This window comes from Crassostrea angulata, chromosome 3, assembly GCF_025612915.1.
Source record: "Crassostrea angulata isolate pt1a10 chromosome 3, ASM2561291v2, whole genome shotgun sequence".
Lineage (NCBI taxonomy): Eukaryota > Metazoa > Mollusca > Bivalvia > Ostreida > Ostreidae > Magallana > Magallana angulata.
The window spans coordinates 53037544-53061526 of NC_069113.1; the positions used below are offsets into that span (position 1 = coordinate 53037544).

The 23983-nt window shown below is 32.0% G+C and overlaps 3 protein-coding genes across 8 annotated transcripts in view; 2 read left to right on the top strand and 1 right to left on the bottom strand.

Annotated features, from left to right (window-relative positions):
- The first annotated feature begins 29 nt into the window (after nucleotides 1–29).
- LOC128175448 (myeloid-derived growth factor-like) lies at nucleotides 30–3261 on the top strand. Its single transcript, XM_052841076.1, has 5 exons — nucleotides 30–217; nucleotides 885–935; nucleotides 2509–2652; nucleotides 2753–2813; nucleotides 3029–3261. The coding sequence occupies exons 1-5, from the start codon at nucleotides 86–88 to the stop codon at nucleotides 3103–3105; spliced, it is 465 nt and encodes a 154-aa protein (XP_052697036.1). The 5' UTR covers nucleotides 30–85; the 3' UTR covers nucleotides 3106–3261.
- A 1694-nt stretch (nucleotides 3262–4955) lies between these two features.
- On the bottom strand, nucleotides 4956–14752 carry LOC128175450 (interactor protein for cytohesin exchange factors 1-like). The gene is made up of 2 exons (XM_052841078.1): nucleotides 14465–14752; nucleotides 4956–10927 (listed from the first exon to the last, which is right to left on the bottom strand). The coding sequence occupies exons 1-2, from the start codon at nucleotides 14651–14653 to the stop codon at nucleotides 10709–10711; spliced, it is 408 nt and encodes a 135-aa protein (XP_052697038.1). The 5' UTR covers nucleotides 14654–14752; the 3' UTR covers nucleotides 4956–10708.
- A 318-nt stretch (nucleotides 14753–15070) lies between these two features.
- LOC128175446 (serine/threonine-protein kinase D3-like) overlaps nucleotides 15071–23983 on the top strand; it is a 34227-nt gene continuing 25314 nt past the window's right edge. For all 6 annotated transcript variants that reach the window (XR_008242684.1, XM_052841073.1, XM_052841069.1 and 3 more), the window contains exons 1-2: nucleotides 15071–15283; nucleotides 20374–20512. Coding sequence is in view for 5 of the 6 variants with exons in the window: in XM_052841073.1 (XP_052697033.1) it covers nucleotides 15149–15283; nucleotides 20374–20512 (274 nt within the window). In the remaining variant the exon portion in view is untranslated. The remainder of the gene's footprint in view (nucleotides 15284–20373; nucleotides 20513–23983) is intronic.

Below are 23983 nucleotides of genomic sequence, written 5' to 3' on the forward strand. Positions count from 1 at the left end.
CAAAGTTGATTCGATACTATTGGTCCTCGTGGCAAACTCCTATTTGACTTCCGATCGCGTTGTAAACAGCGGAGTTGCAGAGAAAATGTGGCGAATAATCGTATTAATGTCTGTATCAGCCTATGTCATGTGTTTTGAAATGGACGAAGACCAAATTCAAGTTGCAAATTTTGATGTTAAACCGGGAGGGGCATTGCTGTCGTTTGAGAAGGAGTGGGTATGTGAAGTCAAAAGAAAAGTTATTGATTTGGTTGCTAGAGTGGTCTCCCTCTCACTAAAATACACTGTTTGATTCTTATGTCAGTATTTAGCTACATATATAAGGAATAAGGAATCATTCTTTGAGTATTATGAGGTGATAATTTTGGTCGGGGCGTGATCAAATCCAATAAAGCCGAGAGGGCTTTATGATAGATTTGATCACGCCCCGACCGAAATTATCATCTCATAATATTCAAAGAATGATTCCTTATTCCTTTTACTTATATAATTTTAAGCCATCGTATGATTAAATATTTTATATATATATAAGATAATATAAATAAGCAAACCCCGCTGACGCCTCAATTAGGCGTCATTTGTATTATGGGTTATATAGTACAAAATTGATATGTAGTGTTATCACAGGCAAAGACACTGGAAAAATGTAAATATACACTGTATGTACATACTCTACATCATGTTGAAGGTCATATAGTACTATTTAGCAAATATATCTCATCCATTCCCAAGATTTCGTTAAGGCAGATATACGACAGTCAGAGATATCTTAACTGCTAACTGGCTAAGCTATATATACGCAGTATTCTTTTCAGGTACAATATTTAGGTACAAGTTGGAAGTGTAATCATCAACTCATATGTTTTGTTTTTTTCTTTATGTAGGATGGAGTCACCTGTAAGTTTTCATACCAGTGCCAAGGAGGGACCAATGAGGTATGCAAATGTTTTTTTAAAGCAATATGAGCTGCAATTTTCATGTTGTAATTTTTTTCAAAGTATATGTTATTTTCTACTAAAATGACAAAAATTATCATGGTTTTAAAATTTCTGTTAGCTCTGTTTTTGTGAGAAAAGCCATTAAGAAGCCTTAATTGGAGCAAAATTGAATTATTGTCGTCCTGTACAAAAATTGATCTGCTATATATTCCTTATAAGTGAAATCTTTCTACTGAGAAAAATAAATGATTTTTTCAAATCTTATTTATCATAAAAGTTTAAGTTACAGGCAGACTTATCATACTAGCAGGTTTTTGCAGCAAAATAAAATTCCAAAAAATACAGCTCATATTGCTTTAAGAACTTAACAGATCAAAAATAGTCAGTAGTTCCAGTCAGTCATACATAATGAGTAATGGTAGATCATATGTTTATGGGTGCAAAACACAGTTTTATATGTAACGTTATAAGGACGTTTTCAGATGAGGGGCAAGCAAAACTGACCCCTATAAAAATAAATTAATAAAATATGTTACATATATATTTATATATCAATAGAAAGATAAAATCGTGAATTTTGTAAATATTTAAAAATAATGCACATGTAACTTAATGCTAGAATTTATTTGGCACTCAAAACATGCGGAAAATAGACAAAAGGATGCCTCTAAATGCAGTACACCCATGCATTTTAGGCTCCCCCTAAAAGCAGAATGCAACCAAACCAGCCAGTTTTATTTCTGTACATTTTCAAGAACAAGTCCTTAGGCATCATTTAATAGTATTTTCAGGGTACATTCGCCAGCTTTTTAAAGAGTTATGTTACCCGCTAAAAAATTCATGAAATTCTGCATGTGTAAAATCAGGATGTTTTTGGAGTTATCGCCCTTTATTTTAGAGTCTCACAAAATTAATTTTTAAAATTTTTCTACATACTTTTTTCATGTATTCGAAAGATAATTCACTATATTATGCAACTGACAGTTTAAAAATTTGATTTTCATGTATACCGCATAAAAATAGCAGGAAAATCCCTACCCATCATGCTTTTCCCCAGAGAAAAACCCCCTGGATTTTATACAAAACTGTGTTTAGCTACCTATAGTGAGTGGTGATAAAAACTTTTTGTTTCACTTGGACCAACCCAATATAAATACTTTACCATGTTTACAGCACAGTAGTCAGGTAGAGGCAAATAAATGAGAATGCCAGGGTGGTGACAACCTGTCATAATCCTTTTTTGTTTGACATTTTATGACTGATAACATTGGATCATTCAATTCTGCTATTAAAAGAAGTTATGCATGTCTTGGAGACACCTTGACTATTTTGTTTTAGATTACCTTGGAAAGTTATCTTACATCATTCAGAATTACGGGTTGCACAATTGGGTTTTTACTTTTACAACTTAATATCAGTTGATATATTAATGCTGAACCCTTGAGTTATAAATGAACTCTCAAATATAAGCAATAATCTACCCTCTAAACCTTCCAGTTAATGTAATACTTATCCTGATGATCTGAGACTGCTTTTATCACCTGCATGTTCATCTTTACCTGTCCTACAGGAGTGGACCATGGGAATGGTGCGGAGTCAGGACGGCCGGGACTTCAGCTGTTCTGTGGAACGCCCCAGTGGACAGTCGTACCTGTTCTTCCAGGCGTTCAAGATGGAGATCACGGGAATTCCCACCGCAGAGGGGGAGGTCTTTGTAAGAGCCTTGACAGACAGTTCAATTCCGTGACTTCCTTTGATTGTTGATAAAAGTATTTCAATCATTTGTTTGTAATATGTGCACATTTTATTTATAGGGTCCAGAAATGACACCACTAAAGCAAGAAGAATACAAATTTGACAAAGCCAGCAATACAAGTAAGTGATTTAAGATTTATAAGATTAAAAAGAAGGTGCATATGGAAATAGATACTGTAAATCAATTAAAAATACACTTGATGACACAAACTAAGATGTGTTGGAAAGGGGCTAAAAATATACAGGTGTGCGTGTAAATGTTTTGGATGATAGCTATGATTTGTCAAAGATCAATGAAATGCTTGTTTTTAATTCAATTTTTCTTTATCTTTCAGTCACACAGACAGGAAAATTCCATTCCCAGTTGGATAAAGTCGTTCTGTATGCAAGGAGGGGAAAGTCTGAATTATAACCTGCAATTAAGGGGGCTAACTCAATTCTATGTTCTAGGTTTTTTTTTTAAGATTCATTATTATAGAATCCATTGGTTTTAAAGACTTTATTATTTTGTGACATTGTTAATTAGATAAAGCATCAACATTTTTGTTTAGAGTTATTACAATGTATTCTTGTTTTCCCTCAGACTGAAATGTCACATTTTCATTGGATTAAACATGGCACGTGATTGCATAATATATCTCTATGTAGGTTCTGTGAGGATTAATATTAGGCAATATGGCCGTCATTGGCCGCCGCCTCACCTACTCATCTCGATATTTCATATTATTTAACACAGAAATCGTGTTCAGTAAGTCATTAAAATATTTAGAGTAGTGGCCCTTTGGAATTATTTTTAAATTAGAGTAGTTGCCCTTTGAATATTGACGTCACATTGTTGTGTCTGGAGCAGAACAAAATGGCAGCATCTAAATTTGCTCAAATCTCTGCAGAGGTTTAAAATTGAAAAGCAACAAAACATTGTAAGTAATATGGGTGAAGCAAAGATTTTTTAAGCGTATTTGAAAGGTGGTATTGATAATTTTGAAGAGTTTAAATGAGTTTAATTGGACGAGATGTAAGGCATCTTGTACATGGCTTTGCGTATATCACCGCTATTTGTGAATGAATATGTCCCTTGATAGTCCTCGGGAAAACAAAACACTTATAAGGTTAGTTACTGACTCACTACGGAAAAATATTGGGTTGATCAATCTCATAGACGGCTCGGCTTCGCCTCGCCATCTATGAGATTGATCAACCCAATATATTTCCGTAGTGAGTCAGTAACTAACCTAATAAGTAATATTATACGCGTAATTCATATTTTATTATTAATAACACTGCGGAGAAGTTTAACTTATTTATCGGTTTATAGTTTTCATCAGTAATTCTTGAATGTAACATTCTTTCATTTTCATGTTTAAATTGCTTTAAAATGGGTGTAGTCAAATTTTACTTGAGATTGATTTCAAATCTCTTTGTCTAAATCCTGTCAAGTATTGTCACAAATCATGGCAATTATGTGCTGTCATGGCTTTTATCAATCTGTTTCTCAAAATATCATTTTGATGTGGGGTGGGGTTTGTTTACACGTATAAGAGTTCAGTAAATCACTTGATGTAAAAGGATCAATTAGATGTGATTGATGTTGTGTTGGACTTTATATTTATTATTATTTTTCGAAGCGAGTGGATTTTATCCTAGGCTTGTAAAAATTCGGAGCTTTAAATGTTAGTGAGCATATCTTGATCACCAAATGAAAAAGACGATCATTCCTGTGAAGTCACTGAAAAGCAATTTCTTGTATAGATGGTGTTGTATAGTGTAGATGGCTATATAAATGTGAATCACAATTCTACAATACATGTATTAATATGTAATTTCAAAACAATTATGATGTCATAGTATGGAGCTTTTACTACAAAAATGTTAATTAATTTGTAATTGGAAGTAAGTCACTGGGAAAACTGTTAATATATTAAGATTATAAGCTCAGTATATTTTTGTGGGGGTGTTTGGCATTTATTTTACTTAAGTGCTGTATGAGCAGCTATTATATTGGATTTAGTAGCATCTGTTTTTTTCCCCAAAAATATATATGAAATGTGGTGCCTTCAAAATAATTTTGGAGCTTCTCTTTGATAAATGTAATAAAAATAACACTTGAAAGGTTCTGTTATTTTATTCTGCTTGAATTTGAAAAGAGTTATGAATGTATTTTTTTCTTCAGGCAGTTAAATGCCTCAGTTGTACAAATTATGCTTACTGGATTAAGTGTTCAATTTTTATTATACTATAGTGATGTGAATGTTTTGTTATATCATTTAATTTAATTTTAAGAATAGTTAATGTCAGTTAATGCAATCAGAGAGAAAACATACATGTACTTTAAGTTCCATTCCATGCAACATTATTCTAGACTACATAATGTTGCTTGATCTAGAACCATTTTAACAAGAGCTTGGACTTTGGGTAGATGTGTCAAACAGCATTGTGACTTAGGCCTGTCTATTTCATTGCTGGTCACTCAGTAATGGCTCTTTGAAATCAACAAGATTTGTCTGGCTTTCAAGCTAAAACTACGCAATCGGTGTATATTTCGCTTGAAACCAGCATCATTTTCAACTTGTTTTGATGAAACAAATAGATAATTACGTCTTACTAAAAGTCCAAGGCCTTGTTAAAATGGTTCTAGTTTCATAATTAAGTCATTGGATTTAAGTGATGATCATTATTCCACAGAACCAAGACAATTGAATATGCTGTTTTGTAGAAAGCTAACATCCATTCAATGTGATTGAAATCATGAGTTTGCATCCTATGGATACACTCTGAAATTACATCCCTGGAAATTAAGCTGTTACATACAGTAATATAATTGCACAACATGCAAGTCCATCAAATTTCATTTAAAGTCACAAAAGACTATAAACTCAAGCTAATATAGTGTGGATGCATATAATGAGAATTTGTTAGTACATTGTACATGTACCAATACATATTTTATCATCTGGCCAAGTTGAGGGTTTCTGATCCAGTCCACTTCTCACAGAAGCGGAGCAGATCAGAAACTCTTGACTTGGGAAGATGAAACATGTATCTTATGTGATATTTTATTCTCTGATCATTTGCCATCATTGTGAAATATATTCCGTTCATTTAATTGTTAGCTGATCATCAAGAGTGTGCAATCTACTTGTATTATGTGTCACTAATAAAGTAAAAACACAGGTATGATAGATGAGCTACAGATGTTATGTACAATTCACATCCTAGTTGAGCATGCTTTGTCACTTCTTTAATAAAAAATACTTCCTACCATTGAGTGATTTTGGGGATAAATATATATTTCAAGATTTATGTCTGAATTTTAAAATCCTGTCATTTCTATTAAAAAAAAATACAATTTTTTTTTGTTTCTCTTTCTCCTGAATGATCATGGTCTATTACTGGTAGTTGGTAGGTACACTAATACTAATGCTTACTAAATGCTAATGAACCCTAAGACTATAATTGGTAGACCATAGGACATATACTCCATACTCAATGAACGAGTGAACCTCCATCCTCTTGGGCCTTCTGACTAGTAAACCTTTGGACTAATGGGTTTCTGGATTAGTGAATCTTATAAATGGACTTGTAGGCAGGCCCCACCTGAACTTTCCCTTTCCTTTTCTATGTACTTTTCTTACATGCAGACAGACAGTGGTAATGTTATATGTCCAGGTGTAATTGGTGTTCATAAAGCCCACTCTACTTATAAACTTCTGGGTATGTTATATTTGTACACAATTTGATAATGCATGTAGTACTAGTGGTAGTCAACCCATAGCTGGAGGATAAATTCGCTGCGTTACTAACTTAATCCAAACGTCATAAAAATACTTCTGCTCCTTTTAAAATTGGACCTTAGTGCATAACTCCAGTGAAAACATTTTTTTTTTAAATTTGACCATTTTAAAATTTCCAAAGGATATTTTTGTTTGTACATTTATCGTACACTATACTGGGGTTGCATTAATTAATTGTTGGAGGTTAAATAAAATCCTCTCATTCAAAGAAACATAAACTCTGATGAAATTTGTCCCATCCAAAAAATTGGGTCTATTATTTTAATTATTGGTTTGGGAAATGGAAAAAGAAAAAACCAACTAAAACTGATGTTCAACAAACAAAATATATGATGAAGCCACAGTATTTAAGGTTGAATAACACACCTGGAAAAGGTCACTGAAATTAATTGTTCATTATTTAATTATAATTAAAGATATGATAAATAAACTACACATATGTCAAATAAGCAAAACATTTGTCATTTGGGGATAAAAAATGAATATCTAAAAAATGCAGTTCACTAAGTAACAACAAAAGACCATGCAGGATTCGAACTTGGGATGTACGGATCACAAGCCCGACACTTTATCCACTCAGCTATGGAGTAAGTTACATTATTTGTTGTTTCAATCAGAAGTCAGCCATTTTGGGATGATGTGTTATTCCACCTTAATACTCTTTGTAGGATTACAAATCCCTATTTATGGATAGATGCATCTTGCAGTGAACAATTGCAAATAAAAGTAACTGAAATGCATGGTGGACATTGTTTGTTTCATTACACTCTAAGTTTTAAATGTATCAGAAGGTGGTGAAAAAATTCATCCATTCAAATAAAAAATACATTTTATACGATATCAGTGAAGGTAATGAAAATATTACAACACACTGGTAAGCAAAAGTAAAACAGAACTCCTGCATATCTCTTCTTTGTTTATTTAAATAGAAAACTGATGGGCATACAGGATGAAAACAGTGATCAATATAATCATTCACAACAATAATAATCCAATAACATGTTAACTGATAAAATCTATTTAAAATGTGAAAAATATAAACAAAAATATATCACAGCTTTCACTTGTGTGTAGCTTGTAGATTAACCAGAAAATAAATGCTTCCTTGTAAAATAGTGCCCCAAAGTTTCAGTCACTTCCCAGAATACATGTACTAAGGCATCATAAGTAAGCTCCAATTCAAAAATAGTTCCAGTGACACCCTTACCGGTAATATTCTAGAGAGAAGTCTTGAAAATAATGCATTTCAATGGTCAGATATAGAGTAAGACAAATTTACCGTAACATCAATTTTACCATTGTCAAACATAGAAAAAAAAAGTATGATGAATGGAGGACGACAGAGAATGGACTGTTCAGTAATACCTTTTCTCTCAAAAACACATTTTATATGAAACAAGAACATGTAAATATCTGTCCAATATATTTCGACATCTTTGTGCGCAATTCAAGGGGAGCAACTCTGCTTAATGGTCAATACTGGATACAACAACAAAACAACAATGTAACAAAAAACAATTGCGCAGTTTGTTCTTAGTTTTCTCTCTCTTTTTTGTTAACAGAACAAAAGTTTAGCCACTTTAAATATTCAAAAAGCACTGCAGTGGAACGTTTGTGTTTTTTTAAAGAAATATCACATACAAAGTATAGCATAAAAATGAGCATGGAACAAAGAATTGTGGCCTTACAAAACCGAATATTCCCTATTGACAATCTGCTTATTTAACAACATCATTTAAATAATTTTATAAAAAGCATTATGTAGCTTGTACTAATTACAGGCATCTTTACACAATTTTAATAGGCTAAATTGAAAAATTCTCTCATAAAATTATATTTTATAAAAATGGGTTTCCTCAATCTATGCAATATACTGTAGAAGCGGAAATATTTGTTGAGGATTTAATTTCATTTTATTTGTTGGCAGTTTAAATCATGAAAATTAAATCCATCACGAATTTTTTCACCCAGGTATTAATGGTTGCAAAGAAAATATAATATGGCGAAATTAAATGTCAACGAAATTTTATTTGGTTTTTAAACAACCAAATTTTGGCCCAATGAAAAATGTGCTTCTACAGTATTGCATTTCTTGCAAAATTCTACTCCATCAAAACAGAAATGAAAAAGTAAACCCCAACAATTGTCTTTGAAAATTGAACCCCACCCAAACTTGACCTAGATATTGAGCAAGTTGACAACAATCACCATACAATTTTCCTCAAGTGTCACAAGATACCATGAAATTAAACTCATACCACAACCAAGATACCGGTAGATTGACCCAAAATGCTATCAGTACACTCTTGCCTAGAATCAGGCGAGCGGACCTGCAAGTATCCCATAGACACCAAGGTCATTGGCCCCAAATGTAACCTACCTACACTGACAGACCCATTTTAAGATAGACAGATCCTAGATACTGCCTTAATTTCAAATAAGTTAATACAAATCATCATCTAGGCACCTGAGGTAAAAATATCAGGTGGTATACAGATATATTTAAACACATGGTAGTTAATTTCTAAAGCTCAAACACAGACACTTGTTTCTGTAATAAAAGTAATCAAAGTTTACCCTATAGAATAATACATTTGTAATACAATGTAATTTATACTATTAAAGGGTGAACTTAGAAAGAAATTAGTGCCTATGAGCTCAACCATTCTCTTCAGAAAGCTGTCTAAGAAGAAACTTGGTAGGCAGGTTATAGGGTCACCCATTTTCAATACTAACAAATAAATTAATAAAACACCAAGTTAGTAAGTCTAGATACTAGGTTAGTAGGCCCCGAAAATTATCACCACACATGTGTTCTAATCAATATCGCACAGGTGTGTCCTAATCACTATCACACATGTGTCCTAACCTGCTAATCACTATTACACAGGTGTGTCCCGATCACTATCACACATCTAGGCTGCAACCATCCCCTCGGCAGGTGAAATGCAAACCTTCACCAGATTCTTTGAAATCTAAAGTAGCTGCTCAGAAGACAAATGTCAGACAAGTATAGGATAAAACAAACAGGATGGGATGTCCTCAGTCATACTACATTTACCAATCTAGGTATATACTAACAATTTACAATATGTAAATTTTACTTGGTATATGCACCATGTGAAATAAGAAACACATAAAATAAATATCACTAGTACAAATATCTCCTTATTTACAGATTCTGGGTTAAAAATATTGACTGTTTGAATAGAATAAGAAAAGAAAGATCAAATTGATTCCCATGTAACATAGACACCATTGAAACACAACAGACATTTAAATGTACTTTTTACATGCCTTAAATTATGTAATTATTAAATTAAATACTTCAGTTTGACACTTCATATTGGACATAGGATATTGGACAGATCTGCAAATACATTTTTCCTCTATTGATTTCTGATAACTGCTCCATAATACACTTAGCTGACAAAAAAATCACAATGAACAAATATCACCCATCAAGCAAGACCCAAAGAAGAAAGGCCATAACATTTTTTATCTAATGCCCCTTTTAGTAACAATGAAAACCTATAAATTTTTTTAAAAATATCAAACTGTTAATTATTCATGATGTTAATTGATATGGAATTATTATCAGTAAATAAAAAAAGTCCAAAATTGAATTTGAAATTGATTATGTCTGTATGAATGTATATTGGCATTGAAAGGTACATCCGCATCTACTGGGTTATCAATACTCAATCGAAAATTGTATGTTACAGTGTAAAGCAAAATGACAATCAATTTAAATTATGGATAACAATAAAAAAAAAAACCAATGTGATGATTCATAAATAAGTGTAACTGGTCTGAAATGTTAAGTGACTAAGAGGAATATACCGTAACATGGAATAGTTTCATTTATAATAATTTATATAACTTCTACGTAATAAAAATATTGACTAAGAAAAACAGAAAAAGAAATATTAACCACTCCACTTATTATCATGTACAGAATAAAAACCCCACCCCACCCCACCCCACCCATCATAGTGTCAGGTCATAGAAATCCAAGAATCACGTAAACAAATTACAACATTTAGAATGATAGTAAATCTTTTGACCCCAAAAATATATCTCAGTATACATGTACTTCCTCTCTGACTCTGGCATTTGTTCTCTCTACATGCATGGCAGTTCTGTGGTTGTCTAATCTTGGAAGTATTTTAATCATTGGCTCTACAGTCTTTGGAACGACATACTCGTATTGTCGTATTGATATCACTGAATAGTACAGGCCTGTGAATTATCCCCATGATGACCGGCTGCCTTGGCAAAGCAGATCGCCTGCATCCAGTCGTTCTGTACATTTTCGTTTTCTGCCTGAATGTAGAACGTACGCCCATTGTCCTTTGGTTTTATCCTAAATGCATGGTCTTTTTTATCGACGTCAGTTTCAGAGATCTCAGCATTTGAGAGAGGAATGTTCTTTACTGCTGTCTACAAAAATAGAAATACCTATTTATATCTAAATAGTTTTAAAAAAAACCACATTTACACACCTATTAGCCGATATAAAAATATATGAATAATATGCATCTTATTTTTGTGAAATTAAGCCATTCATAGCATTGCAAAGATAACTTGAAAGAGCGAGATGTCTTTTTATGTCAGTAAATGTGTTTTTAAAAAAATTATTAAAATTGATTGTTTCAAATAACTTGTTTGAAAGCATTTTAAAATACTCTGCTAAGAGCTTTTTCAAATCTTATATATATAAAAAACAAATGTTCACAGGCCTTAGGCAGATAAATGGATATGACATCATACTGACTTTAAAGTTATAGCGTAAATAGGAATACAAAAAAAAGTTGATAATCAAAAATTATGTTGATATGTACCGGTACCTATCAAAATTCATTTTTATTCTGTCCCAAGTTTCCTTTTCCATTTTCTTCACTATTTCAGTGAATGCTGTCCTCATCTACACCATCTTTCACATAGTTTTATTATCTTTTAATGGTGTTCACTAGAACATATTTATGGCACGCAAACTTCACAAAAATAAACCAACAAGTGAGAAGCTGTCAATGTGACAGCAAACGACAGCAAACCGGGGTTTCTTTTATGTGAACTGTATCCATAATCCATGTCAACCCTGAATTGATAAACACTACCTACCGTATCCAGTGAAATGGAGTACCCTATATGCAATATTTTGCCAAAAAATGACTAAGTTCAAAAGCTGGTATTTTTTTCATAAATTATCAGAAATCAAAATCCTAGCAATATGCACACCTCTGGTATATGTACAATTGATCTACGAAAAAACAACATCCTATCTTGAAAACTGTAGGATGGTTTATCCGTACAATGAGGATACCCTTTTGGCAGCCACCGCCCGCCCACCTGCCCGCCATTTTCACCATTTTAATAACCAGATTTTTCCGTTGGAAAACCCGATTAAAAATGAGTTAAACTGGGTTTGTCAGTTGTAGACTGACGGTAAACTATAGCTGCTATCACTCTATATTTCACATCAGTAAACCATAGTTATAGCGACAGTGTTTTTTCTCTCACCAATTTGGGACTGGGGGCTGGGGCCTTTTTAATTGGGAAAAATAGCAACAAAATGGGAAAATTCCTTCATATTGATTATTGTCAATATACCGGTACATGTAGTGAAATTTAACGATTTCTATCATTTATTCAAATACTAATTAAAGCACAATGCTTTTTTTTCTAGAGTTCTCGAAATATTAACTATTCTGTTCAGTCTTTCTTGAATATTTTGCCAACTTGAACAAAGATTTTTTTTTAAAAATTATAATTGGGAAATTTAAGTCAGAAACCAGGAAAATTTTAGGAAATTTCCAATTGCGTCTGGGGCTGAATTTCTGCCCCAAATCAGACCAAAAACAATGTAGTATGTTTTAAAGTGTAAACTAATTAACACTGAAAATGATCATTTGCGACTGCAAAACTAAGTTTATCCTATCAATATAGTCTCACGATTCCTGATACTATAATTAACAACTCTTACTAACTGAAGATCCTGATTTATGCAGATATTAATTACATGCATTTGATTAGGAATCAACAGTACACTTAACAATCGTAAATTATAGTTTACAGATAAGAATCTGTATTTGTAAGCAAAATCTATTGTAAATGTTTATTTACAGACGGATCAAATAAACTTAGAAATCGTACACTTTAGTTTACAACCATTAATTATGGTTTTACAAATGAAAAACTTGAGTTAACGAATCAATTTACCGGTAGTTTACAGTTTGTAAAGTACTGTTTCCGGTCAATAAAAATTAGTTTATAAACTGTAAAACTATGTTTGGCTTATTTTTATGAATTTAGCATGCCAGCCAGATATTCATGTTCTTATACATTCGACTGAACCAGTGTGGAAAATTAACCGTAGACCAATAGACGATATCTTTAGAAAATTTGACGTCTAGAGTTAAGAGAATATTAATAGACAGACTTGTCTATGGAACAAACGAAGCCTGTCACTAAACACTTTACTCAAAACCTTTTTATATACATTGCGATAAAAAGGAAATGTAATCATTGTAATTGCCATCAGCTATTTTAAAGTCAAAAACAATTCAGAACAAGAAGCTAGACCTTTGTAGGAAAAACTTGATAGTAAGCAATAAAAAGGAAATGAGGATTTGGTCACTGGCAAATATATTTGTGTCTATGGTACAAAAAAGTTAATTTTACACACTGCTGAACACAGGAATGCTGGAGAAAACGTACCCAGGAGAAAACGTACCCAATTTATAGGGTACGTTTTCTCCAGGAGAAAACGTACCCGGGTACGTTTTCTCCAAGAGAAAACTTACCCTTTGGAAATAATAAATAATAGTTTTCATAGATAATCTTGAATGAAATAAAATAAAATATACAATGAACATTTGTTGCTGTAGTTTTTAAATGCATAGTCACCATGGTCACGTACTTAAATCATTAAGACAATAATTTGTAACATACACATACACGAATGTGGCCTGAGCAGTTAAATTAGTCGACAATTAATCCACCATAAATGTTAAATAATTAGTTTTAATTGCGATCTCATTTGGACTAAATGATGAGTATCTCAAGAAGTCGATATCGCGTTTTTTAAAACATTTTTTTTTAAATTATCTATAAAACAAAGTTGCTTAATAAAACCAAGTCCAAGTCTTTTAAATATTTGTTTGATTTATATATATGGAAACTACTACGAGATGTAACATTGAAAAGTCAATTTGCTTCCGACGCCACTGACATGTATAATGTGTGGAGAGTGAATATTTCTACCTCCTGCGCGGGGAGGCAATACATAATATTACATAATAATAACTCCTCAGGTATGTAATTGATTATCACTATAATTAAAATCAGGGGATCTCGCATAGAGAAACTCAAATCGGTAAGGCTACCGATAAATGGATAATTAGAAGAAGTAGACTGATAACACTTTATGACAGGTCATTATTTTGTACTAAAATAAAAGTTGCTACAATTATTAAAAAGATATCATTCATAAAATGAATATATTTCTATACATCTATGCATTGAAATATGCATTAAAGTAGCATTTGAAAATTATTTAAAATGTCCAAATTATAAAGTATTAAATTCATTTATCTATGAAATTCTTACATTTCTGTATATTTATTATGCAAAATAGCATTTAAAAGTATTAAAAACTATTAAGTAGTATAATTATGATTTTTATAGGGTACGTTTTCTCCAGGAGAAAACGTACCCGGGTATCTTTTCTCCTGGAGAAAACGTACCCTAGAGATTGGGTACGTTTTCTCCTGGGTACGTTTTCTCCTGATACCGAACACAGCACAGGTCTTCAAGTGTACTCATTAAAATCTCGAGGAATGACTTCACAATCTCACATCTAAATACATGAAATTCTCTCGTCTGTAACTTTTTAACTTCATGTTTTATTTTGCTTTTAGATAAATCTATATCCAAAGATTTGCATAACTATAATTGCAAAATATCCAATGGCAATACCTCAGGTGTGTTTCCATATAAAAGATCTGAATTTCTAAGGATAAACCACTGTTTCTTCCATTTTCTTGATAACTTTGTTCTTTTCCACAAATATCCTTTCAGTTCAACATGTGTGTGGTTTTCATCGTTGTGACTGCTAGAAGTATTTAAGCTGTTTGTTCGACTACTTGAAGGTTCGGATTCGGCCATTTTTGTTAATACGTATATGGGTCTTGTTTGTCGTAAATAATAACAAACAAGTCATAAGTTAAAATCAAAAGTTGTTTACAGGCACGGTCCGTATTTAAGTATTTTTCACCGTACTGTACATTATATATATACCTAATGCATCGACACCTTATTTATTTACGACATTGGATTTGAAACGTCAAAATCACGTGACAGGACATACGGTGTACAGTCTATTTCATATAGTTATGTTAAGTGTTATTATCATTATTTAATTTTATCTTTTTTTACTCAGTTGGAGATTTGCACAACACACTTAAAATGTCATTATATTATTAAATGCTATCATATGTAATTTTTCATCTATATTTATTTAACAGTATCATATAAGTTTGGAATATCCGGTCTGAATTGTACTGGACCAAGCACCTGCTTCAATCCGGAAGCCATTGCCTGAAAATTTTTTTAGACGGGCGAGTTGACATCTTCACCCACTAAAACCCATCACATGGCATAATGGAAGAAGTTGGCGGCCGAAGGAGCTTTTCTTTTCTGATGCAAATAGGTCTGACGAGGGATCAGATCAACATTGATGGCGAACTAACTCTAGCGAGTTTACAAGAGATAGCTTGTTCATTTGTAGACAGAAAGGTGAGACAGTCAGCTGTTAGACAAATCCTTAGCCACTTGTATAAACTTCCTGAAATATACCCGTTTGCTCATATTGAATAATATTTACTATTTGTTTACTTTACTCCACAATTTTGTTAATTCTCAATAGCATGAGGTCAATGGAAGTATGGGGTTTTTGAAATCCACGTTTAGATTTGTTGTTAACAGGTTGGGACCAATCTCCCAAATTGGATATAATAGGCCGTTTGGGGGTATAATAGCCCAAATGGGATATAAATTTAAAGTGCAAAAAATAAAAATTTTTGATTTTGAATTTTTTGATGTAAATCCGCATTAGAATAGATGATATTCACTGTACAAGAACTTTTGGTTAACAATCTTTTCTGTAACTGTACTATTACGGAGATTGATCCCTCAGTATATCCATAACTTCTTGGGGATCAATCTTACAAACTATAGACATATAGAAAAACTTCTTAACCAAAAGTTGTTGCATTTGATTCACATTATTGCAGATTTATATAAAAAAAAATACACAAAAAAAATAATTTTTTGCACTTTATTTTTATATCCCGTTTGGGCTATTATATCCCAAATTGGCTATTATATACCATTTGGGAGATTGGTCCCAACCTGGTTAAAGAAAAATATTGATTATAGTTAGTTTTTAAAAACATTTATTATGGGTGAAATAACCTGTGATTATAAGAGATGTATTTATTTCATTGTATTTAATTCAGTTTATATAAACTCTTAAGTTGTTGCTATATTAATTTCATGAATGCTGGATAAGCAGATGTTAATCATTTTACTGTTTACATGCCATGCAGTTAAATCAGTACAGGTTATTGTGTCATATTAAGTCAGTGTATGTCAGGTGTGCATTATATACACATGTAGTTCCAACTCCATGATCCAAAGAGCTAATTAAAATTATGTTATACAAGAAAAGCAGCAATATTGATATTGTATGATTGTGGGATTATATGGTACCAGTCTGATAGTCATAGTAGATTACGTTTTAATAATGTATTTAGAATAAGATTTTGCAAAGACAAAGGAAATATCTAAGAAAATATGAATTAAATACTCTATCTCTCTCTCTCTCTCTCAGTGCAAAGGAAAGGGGCTAAAATTGGGATAATTTTCACATTTTAACCAATTTAACCAATTTTAACCATGTATGTTAGATTTCTATGTAAATTGCAAATATATGGAAAAACATGCTTAAAGATTTATGCTGATTTTTAAAAAATTACAAAAATGCAAATCAAACACCTCTTTGAGTTGTACTTTAGTTGAAAAGACCTAATTGAGGGCTTAGAAATTGTTTTCTGTTCATTTGTAATGCAAGGAAATATCTATTATAATTTGCTGGCTCTTTACAAGAAAATTCATGAAAAAATCTGGGCTTTCTATTTATCAATCTGGTCTTTGTTGTTTTCATTTCCTCTGCCGTCTTGACCATCTGTGATCAAGCATGTTCACAGTTCATCTTTTTCCTATGTTGCATATTAATATCAACAACATTAGTTGATTGAATTATGACATTATATTATAAACAAATATTTCTTGATTATACCTAAAGCATGTTAATGGGGAAACAATTTTACAGTGTACCTTTCACCACAAGTAAACTAGTTTCTTCCCTGCCTTACAAATTTACAAAACTAGATGAACGATTAAGCTCCCACTTTTGTTTGCAACTTATACATTTACCCGTTTTACCTTATTCCAGCACCTATTTATCATTGAAAAAATGTTTTAAGAGCATGATCATTTTCAGCTGAAAAATATTCACTCATGCATGGGAGTTGAACCTTATTAACACTATCACAATTGTTGATTTTCATGGATTTTAAAAGCAAGAATACTTTATGTTATGATGGAGGCAATGTTTTAGACATAATACGTGTTTACTCATGTGAATTCACTGCTTAAAGCTGTTGTTATTTTTGAAGAAATATGAGGTTATCTTAAAAAAAACTGGTGTCTCCATAATGGACTGATGAAAAAGTACCCAACATGCTTTCATTAACACTTAAAACCATTTTAACAAGAGCTTGGACTTTGGGTAGTTGTGTCAAACAGCATTGTGATGTAAGCCTGTCTATTTCACTGCTGGCCACTGAGCCATGGCTCTTTGAAATCAACAAGATTTGTCTGGATTTTGAGCTATGACTACGCAATCGGTGCACATTTCGCTTGAAACCACGTCATTTTAACTTGTTTTGACGTTATAAATAGATAGCTATGCCCTACTGAAAGTCCAAGCCCTTTTTAAAATGGTTCTAAAGCATCTTTTTTTTGTAAAGACTTGTGTTTGAAGGGTTTTTGAAGTTTAAAATAATCAAATTATTTATCTATTTTAATACAAAAGTGCTTAAATAGGAGAGTGCAAATAAACTTTTTTTCATAGGTTTCTATGAAAGTTTTCTTTAAAACTAAAGCAGTGTTGATTATAAATCAGTGTGTGATGTTGTGGTTTTGTAGGAACTTTTTCTGTCCTCATTGTATATGCAGGCATGAATATTTTGTGTGTTAATTCCCATGTTCCTGATTAAGGTCAATAAAATAAATGACTTGACATTATTAATGTAATTCCCATGCAGTTGCATTTTTTATTTCTTTTCTCTTGGTAAAACAATTTACATGAGGTATTTTCTTGCCATTTCATTTATTATTAGCTTTTAATCTGAAAATTATTTATAATACTTGAGAGCTAGGCTGATGTGAATTTTTCTCATATGTATTGTATGAATTAGATCATTAGTTGTCATGATGTTATACATTCAAATTGCTGTTGAAATTCTGCATAAAACAGACCAATGTCCTAGTATGAAAGTCACTGAGTGAGCGTGCACTCATACAACTTCCAATCTTTTTGTTGATTAATTCTGAGTCAACTCAAAATAACAAGTATTTCTTCCTATCACTTATATGTAAAGTAACAGTCACTTGTACCTTAAAATTCTTTTAAAAATTCTTTAAAAAAAACTTTTTACAAGGAAACAAATTATTAAATGATTTGGAGAATTCCATGGCAATATCATTGGTATTAGTTTTGGATATTCATGTCTGTTTAAAGATAATAGTCGTCAATGTTGACCTAACTTGTATTCAACTCTGAAGGAAAGACTTGAATGTGAAAACATTTAAGCCATAAGGAAATACATCTCTTTCCATAAAACTAATATATATAGCCAGTGCTTACCAGTAATGATTTGGCAGGCAAAATATTTTTATGCATTAATTGGTTATTTAAATCATTTATGTATTATAGTTTATTTTTTTGTCCTCATTAAAAATTAGATGTTGAACAGAATTTATAACTTATGATTTTGTGTATTACATAGAGATGATTGCCAGGTATATGCATTTTAAATACCAATAAAACTTACAAATGTTAGATTTCAGCTATTGAAACATTGGGGTTACTTCCTTACAAAATTTTTATTTTCATAAAAGGAAAAAACATAATCCTAAAATTGATTGAAGTTTTGCATGGTTGCATTAAAGTTGATACCAGGGTACTAGTTATGACATAATGGATACAGGAAGATTAACTAGATATCTGTAATGTATATACCTAATGTATTTAATTATACAGTATAGTAATATTTGTGCAATACTATGATGATGATAAGCAAGATTTTATGGTTATGATCAAGTTTTAATACTTCAGTATTAGTGGCGACACTTGAAGCGGTGTAACTTTTAAAAAGTTGAATATCTTTATCAAAAATTTCTAAATTTATGATTTGTGTGGGAGGGTTGCCCTTCTCTCTGCCATGCACTACAGTGCATGTTGTGAGAAATGGAACAAAGATGCGATTGTCTTCTAGGAACATAGAGTACCCTTGAAATGCAGGGAAATTTGATTAACATATTTGTCTTTATCTGAAACAAAGGCATAACTTAAGTATACAACAGATATGAAAATCAATACATGCTACTGTTCCCTTGCATGAGAAGCTGCTAAGATGATATTCCGTTCTCTGTCATGTTAATTAAGAGTCGTTCTTGAGGAGTCCCTGCAGTATATATGTGTGTGTAGGTACCGAGTCTGAAGACTTATCACCAATCAATAGCGACTGATTTGATGTGACAGCTGGACTCTGTAAGCACCTTGTACCCGCAAGCTTTGTATTTATCATACCAAGTGTAAAAACCAATAGTTTCTATAGTAACTACACGTCTAGTCGGATATTCCAAACCTCTCATGATTCAGCCAATATATTTTTATCTCTGTATATAAAATCAGATATGTACTTTTATCTTTGTGTTTCTATAATGTTTAATTTGTTGCTTGTTTTATTTCTTCGTGATGATCATACATGTATATGGCTAGTCTTTGATAGTGATGTTTTATTGAGATAAGAGAAAATGCAGTTATAATGAATTTCCCTCCACTCATTCCCAATAATACTGCGATTCTTTTCCTCTTTGAACTCTTTCTCAAGACTTTTGAATATATGAATATTAATTATTATGCAAAAGAGTTCAGGAATCAGAATGACACCTTTGTCTTGGATCAGAGTTTGTGAAGAATAATTCTGTCTTGTTAGTAAAAATACTGTTCTGTTTTTTCCAGGGGTTATGTCAGTAAGGACGATTGTGCTTGTGCTCAACTTTCAGTATGTGCTGCACATTAATAGCTATATTTTACAATGTGCTGTAAACATGCTATAATGTACAGTGTGCTTTACTGTACACTACAAATGCTGTACATATATATTAATGTTTTGTACAATTAAATATGAATATATTTTTTTTTATAAAGTAATAAAGATCAATACTACAGAGATTTCAGAAATTCAATTACATTTAATCTACATGACATTGATTTAGCTTCTGATTATTTTTTTTTTATTAAATTCAGCAATATATTAAAATTGTTTTAATATATTGCCCATTAAAAATGTTTCACAAAAATAAATGTTTTTTCCTCTTTGATAGGTTCATAGAAAGAAAAACATTTGTAAATGTCAATATTCTATATAAAATCTTGTCTTGTATTCCTATTTTGAAGATCAATGATTTATTTAGTTTGATGACTTATTTTCAGTACATGTTTTATTTTTAATGAGTTTCATTTTGTTTTCCAGTTTCCAGAGCATGGGTTCTACAGTCTAGTGGACAAATTCCTTTTATTCCGACATGACAACACAAGTTCTAACATTCTACAAATCGTCACCAGTCCAGCAGATGTCAAAGAGGGCTGCCTCATCGAAGTCGTTCTATCAGGTACAGAATTAACTCTGAATGTAGCCCCAATGTCAACCCTGATCTACTTGACTGTACAAGCATTTTGTTTTGAGACAAACTAAATGCTGTAAACATATACAATTTTAGGCTTAAATTGATTTTTCAAGTTCAACAGATTTATAAATATTTATTTAAATACATTTCGGCATCATATTTAGCAACGTTCTCAATTTAGTACAGGTTGCTTTCTGCCAAATTGTTCAAAAGAATTATGAATACAGAGCAAAATGAAATAATTGTTCTGTATCTGGAATAATCACATTTTCCCTACACTTAATGTATGTCATCCTAGTTATAAACACCGTTCTCTGTGGATTCCACAAAATGACAGTTTATACACTTGTCTCGGACTGTCGGTACAGAAGAGGGAGCCCCAAATGAAGTACTATTTCTTAGTTGTAACAAGACTCAGCAGTGTGTGTGGGAGGCAGGTTCTTTAGACTCTGAGTGATTAAATTAAGAAAATCAGAAAATGGAAAGTTTTTCTGGAATAACTAATTAATTTCTAATGATACCCAAGCATCACACCTGATTTTTGAGTTGAGTTTAATTTGATGCACTTATTTTTATTTTAGTCCACACATTTTAAAATGTGAAAAGACACTGCTCAGAAAAAAATCATTATTGCTTTTATTATGGTTTAGAAAAGTATCAATTAAACCATATAATTCAAATAAAAGGTTGTCTCAGAAATGTTGAATGTGAAACATACAATTCTTCATCATATTATCATTAATTGATAATACATGTATAACACTGTCTTTAAGGTCTAAATGTACTTGATTGGAGTGAACCAGTCTGTTGTCATTGCACAGGCCTGATTTCTGGCAGCCAACTTCATATTAGATGAGGAGGAAGTCAATTTATCACCATTTATTAATTTGTGAGCCACCTCTATGCAATTAAATCTCATAGACGGTGCAATATTGGCAAATTGCTTGCTATTCAAAATATGGCCTATGTGTGTTAATCCAACACCACAGTGCTTCAATATATCAAACATAAAACTAGTTGGGCTAGTATTATGAACAAATGTTGTTAATTGGTCTCTTTGAAGGGAACACAAGAGAATGATTGGCATATTTACTTGTTGTAGTTTTTATCAAAGTGTCTCTGTGGCTAGATAGCAGCCTGGTTTGGTGTATATTCCTCTATCACTATGGTCACCACGAGCCTGAGCAAAAAAAAAGTCAGAGTGAATATATTGGATATTGGCTGTGTTTTCACACTAATTTCTCAGAGATTAAATAGATTGTATTGAGATATCAGGCGTCTACCCAGAGCCTTGTTTTGTGGGTGGTTAGTCAGTTGATGAGTGACTGGACCTGGGTCAGTAATGGAGGCCTATCAAGTATTGCAGGAAGAGGACTGGGACGATGGTGTCAATTCCTACTTGTTTTTTTATGCATGTAAGTTTGAATTTAATTGCTTGCTCCTATCTCTGCTAGATTTGATGTAAGAAACAGAATGGAGAAACCACCAAGTCTGTAGATAGTTACAGATCTTTATGAGTTCTTTGGACTTTTCTTTAACTTTGGTCAATTTGGCATTATGTATGTGGTTTTATTTTTACAAATCTTGCTCGTATCACAAATATCTGTACCCTCCTTGATCTCTGTAACAATATAAGACAACTTGTTGAAGGAGTTCTGCATCTCAATTAGCCTTTGAAATAAGCAGGTATTTTACTAGGTAAGATAAATAATGATGCAGAAAATTGTTCACCTATGTCTGAAAACCAAATGAAATCAAGCTGTTTTCCGCTATGAAGTTGTTTCAACAGTTCGCTTATGATTGCCATAAGCATTAGATTCACAAATCACTAAACAACACATTATTTTGTGTATAAACTTCCTCTCTATGTTTTTACCCGCAAAAAGTAAATTTAAGCTTATTTATGGCTTTATCAGGAATTGGGATACAAATTTTTAAAATTCATTTGAATTTTAGAGCTGGTGCTAGCATTGCCTGGTATTGCATCATTGGCCTGACTCACAATGGGTTGTGTAGTACTTGTGAATACTATTTGATTTTGCTGGACATTTTAGGGGAAAATATTTCCTGTATTGAAAAGAGTGATTCAGTTAACTCTGAAGGATGTCATAATAATGAGAGATTATGTAGGTCATGAGAAAGGAAGCCCCCCACATCAGTACCTGAAGGAATTAGTCTGACCTGTAGTCAGGAAACTACTCACACAAACACTTGACTCCCTGTCTTTGTTATTTCTGGCTTACAGTTCCTGCTACCACAGCATTGTCTGATTATATCCTAATTTAATATCAAGTGTATCACTCAAATTATCTCATGTGTTTAAAATATTTTATTTGAATGTTGTTTCATTATAATTGTGTCCTTCTCCATCACTTAGCTTAGTAACCAGTGTGGTTACTACTAGCATTAGTACATTACATTAGTACATTATCAATATAGAGGTTTACTCTCTAATGTCATCATTGAGCAAATCTAATTTTACATGATATTCAGAAAGTTCATTGATGTCAATACATTTAAAAAAATGTGTTCACTTATCAATAGGTACTACGGTGTGCTTTTTATGAGAAATATTGATTTGAACTCAAAAATACATGTAGGTTAACATCGATTCTGTCTAGATTCTAAAACTGTTTAAAGTCAGATGTTATATACCCTAAATGTCATTTTTTTTTTACAAAAGCATTTCAATACTTTGATTCTTTATCTGTTCTATGTGAATGCTGTTGATAGCATACAAAGAATGGTTTATGGTCAGACAGTCAAAGACACTCCCTTCCATGACATCTTTGTTGTTCCAAAAGTTCAGAGGTCTGTTGATTGTAATTTCAATGGACTACATGCGGTATTATGCATTTCTTGCCCCCAAAATTCAAGTTCTATATTGAGAAGTAAAAATAAGGTTGAAGATACTTGAAATCCAATTGAAATATGTATGTAAAAGATATTTACCCTTGTGACGTCATAATGTAGAAATGACGTCATGAAGATTGTCTTATTTTAATAAACTTAATAATGTTTTGGAGCAAAGTATGGGTGTTTTCCAATGATTTTTTTGACTGGGAAACATTGAGTGCATGCTTGCTCAAATACCATTTTTAAGTGTGATGTGTTTAATCATGTGAACAAACACATTTATAAAATTCGTACTTTAGGAGAGCTGCACTCTTTACTTCAAATGCAAAATATAAACTTATTAAGGAAAAATGACAATATTTTCAATTGTTTGCAAAATTGCAGGAATTTGCCCATTTTAATGACATCATAGATGAATGGCTATTGGACAATGATAAATACGATATGCATCCTCAGTAAAATGTTTTATGAAGATTTTGATACGATACCAACTGGGAGGCAGATATTTGGTCATATCATAATGTAGTTCTTTTAATAAATACTGGGTTTTAAGATGAAAGTAGCAATTGTGATTTTATTTGTCTATCTTTATGAACCATA

Excerpts from the sequence above, each read along its gene's own strand:
- LOC128175448 (XM_052841076.1), top strand. The coding sequence starts at position 86 with ATGTGGCGAATAATCGTATTAATGTCTGTATCAGCCTATGTCATGTGT. Across the intron at positions 218-884 it reads TGTCGTTTGAGAAGGAGTGG|GATGGAGTCACCTGTAAGTT; the intron begins GTATGTGAAGTC and ends TTCTTTATGTAG. Across the intron at positions 936-2,508 it reads GCCAAGGAGGGACCAATGAG|GAGTGGACCATGGGAATGGT; the intron begins GTATGCAAATGT and ends CCTGTCCTACAG.
- LOC128175450 (XM_052841078.1), bottom strand. The coding sequence starts at position 14,653 with ATGGCCGAATCCGAACCTTCAAGTAGTCGAACAAACAGCTTAAATACT. Across the intron at positions 10,928-14,464 it reads TATATGGAAACACACCTGAG|ACAGCAGTAAAGAACATTCC; the intron begins GTATTGCCATTG and ends CTATTTTTGTAG.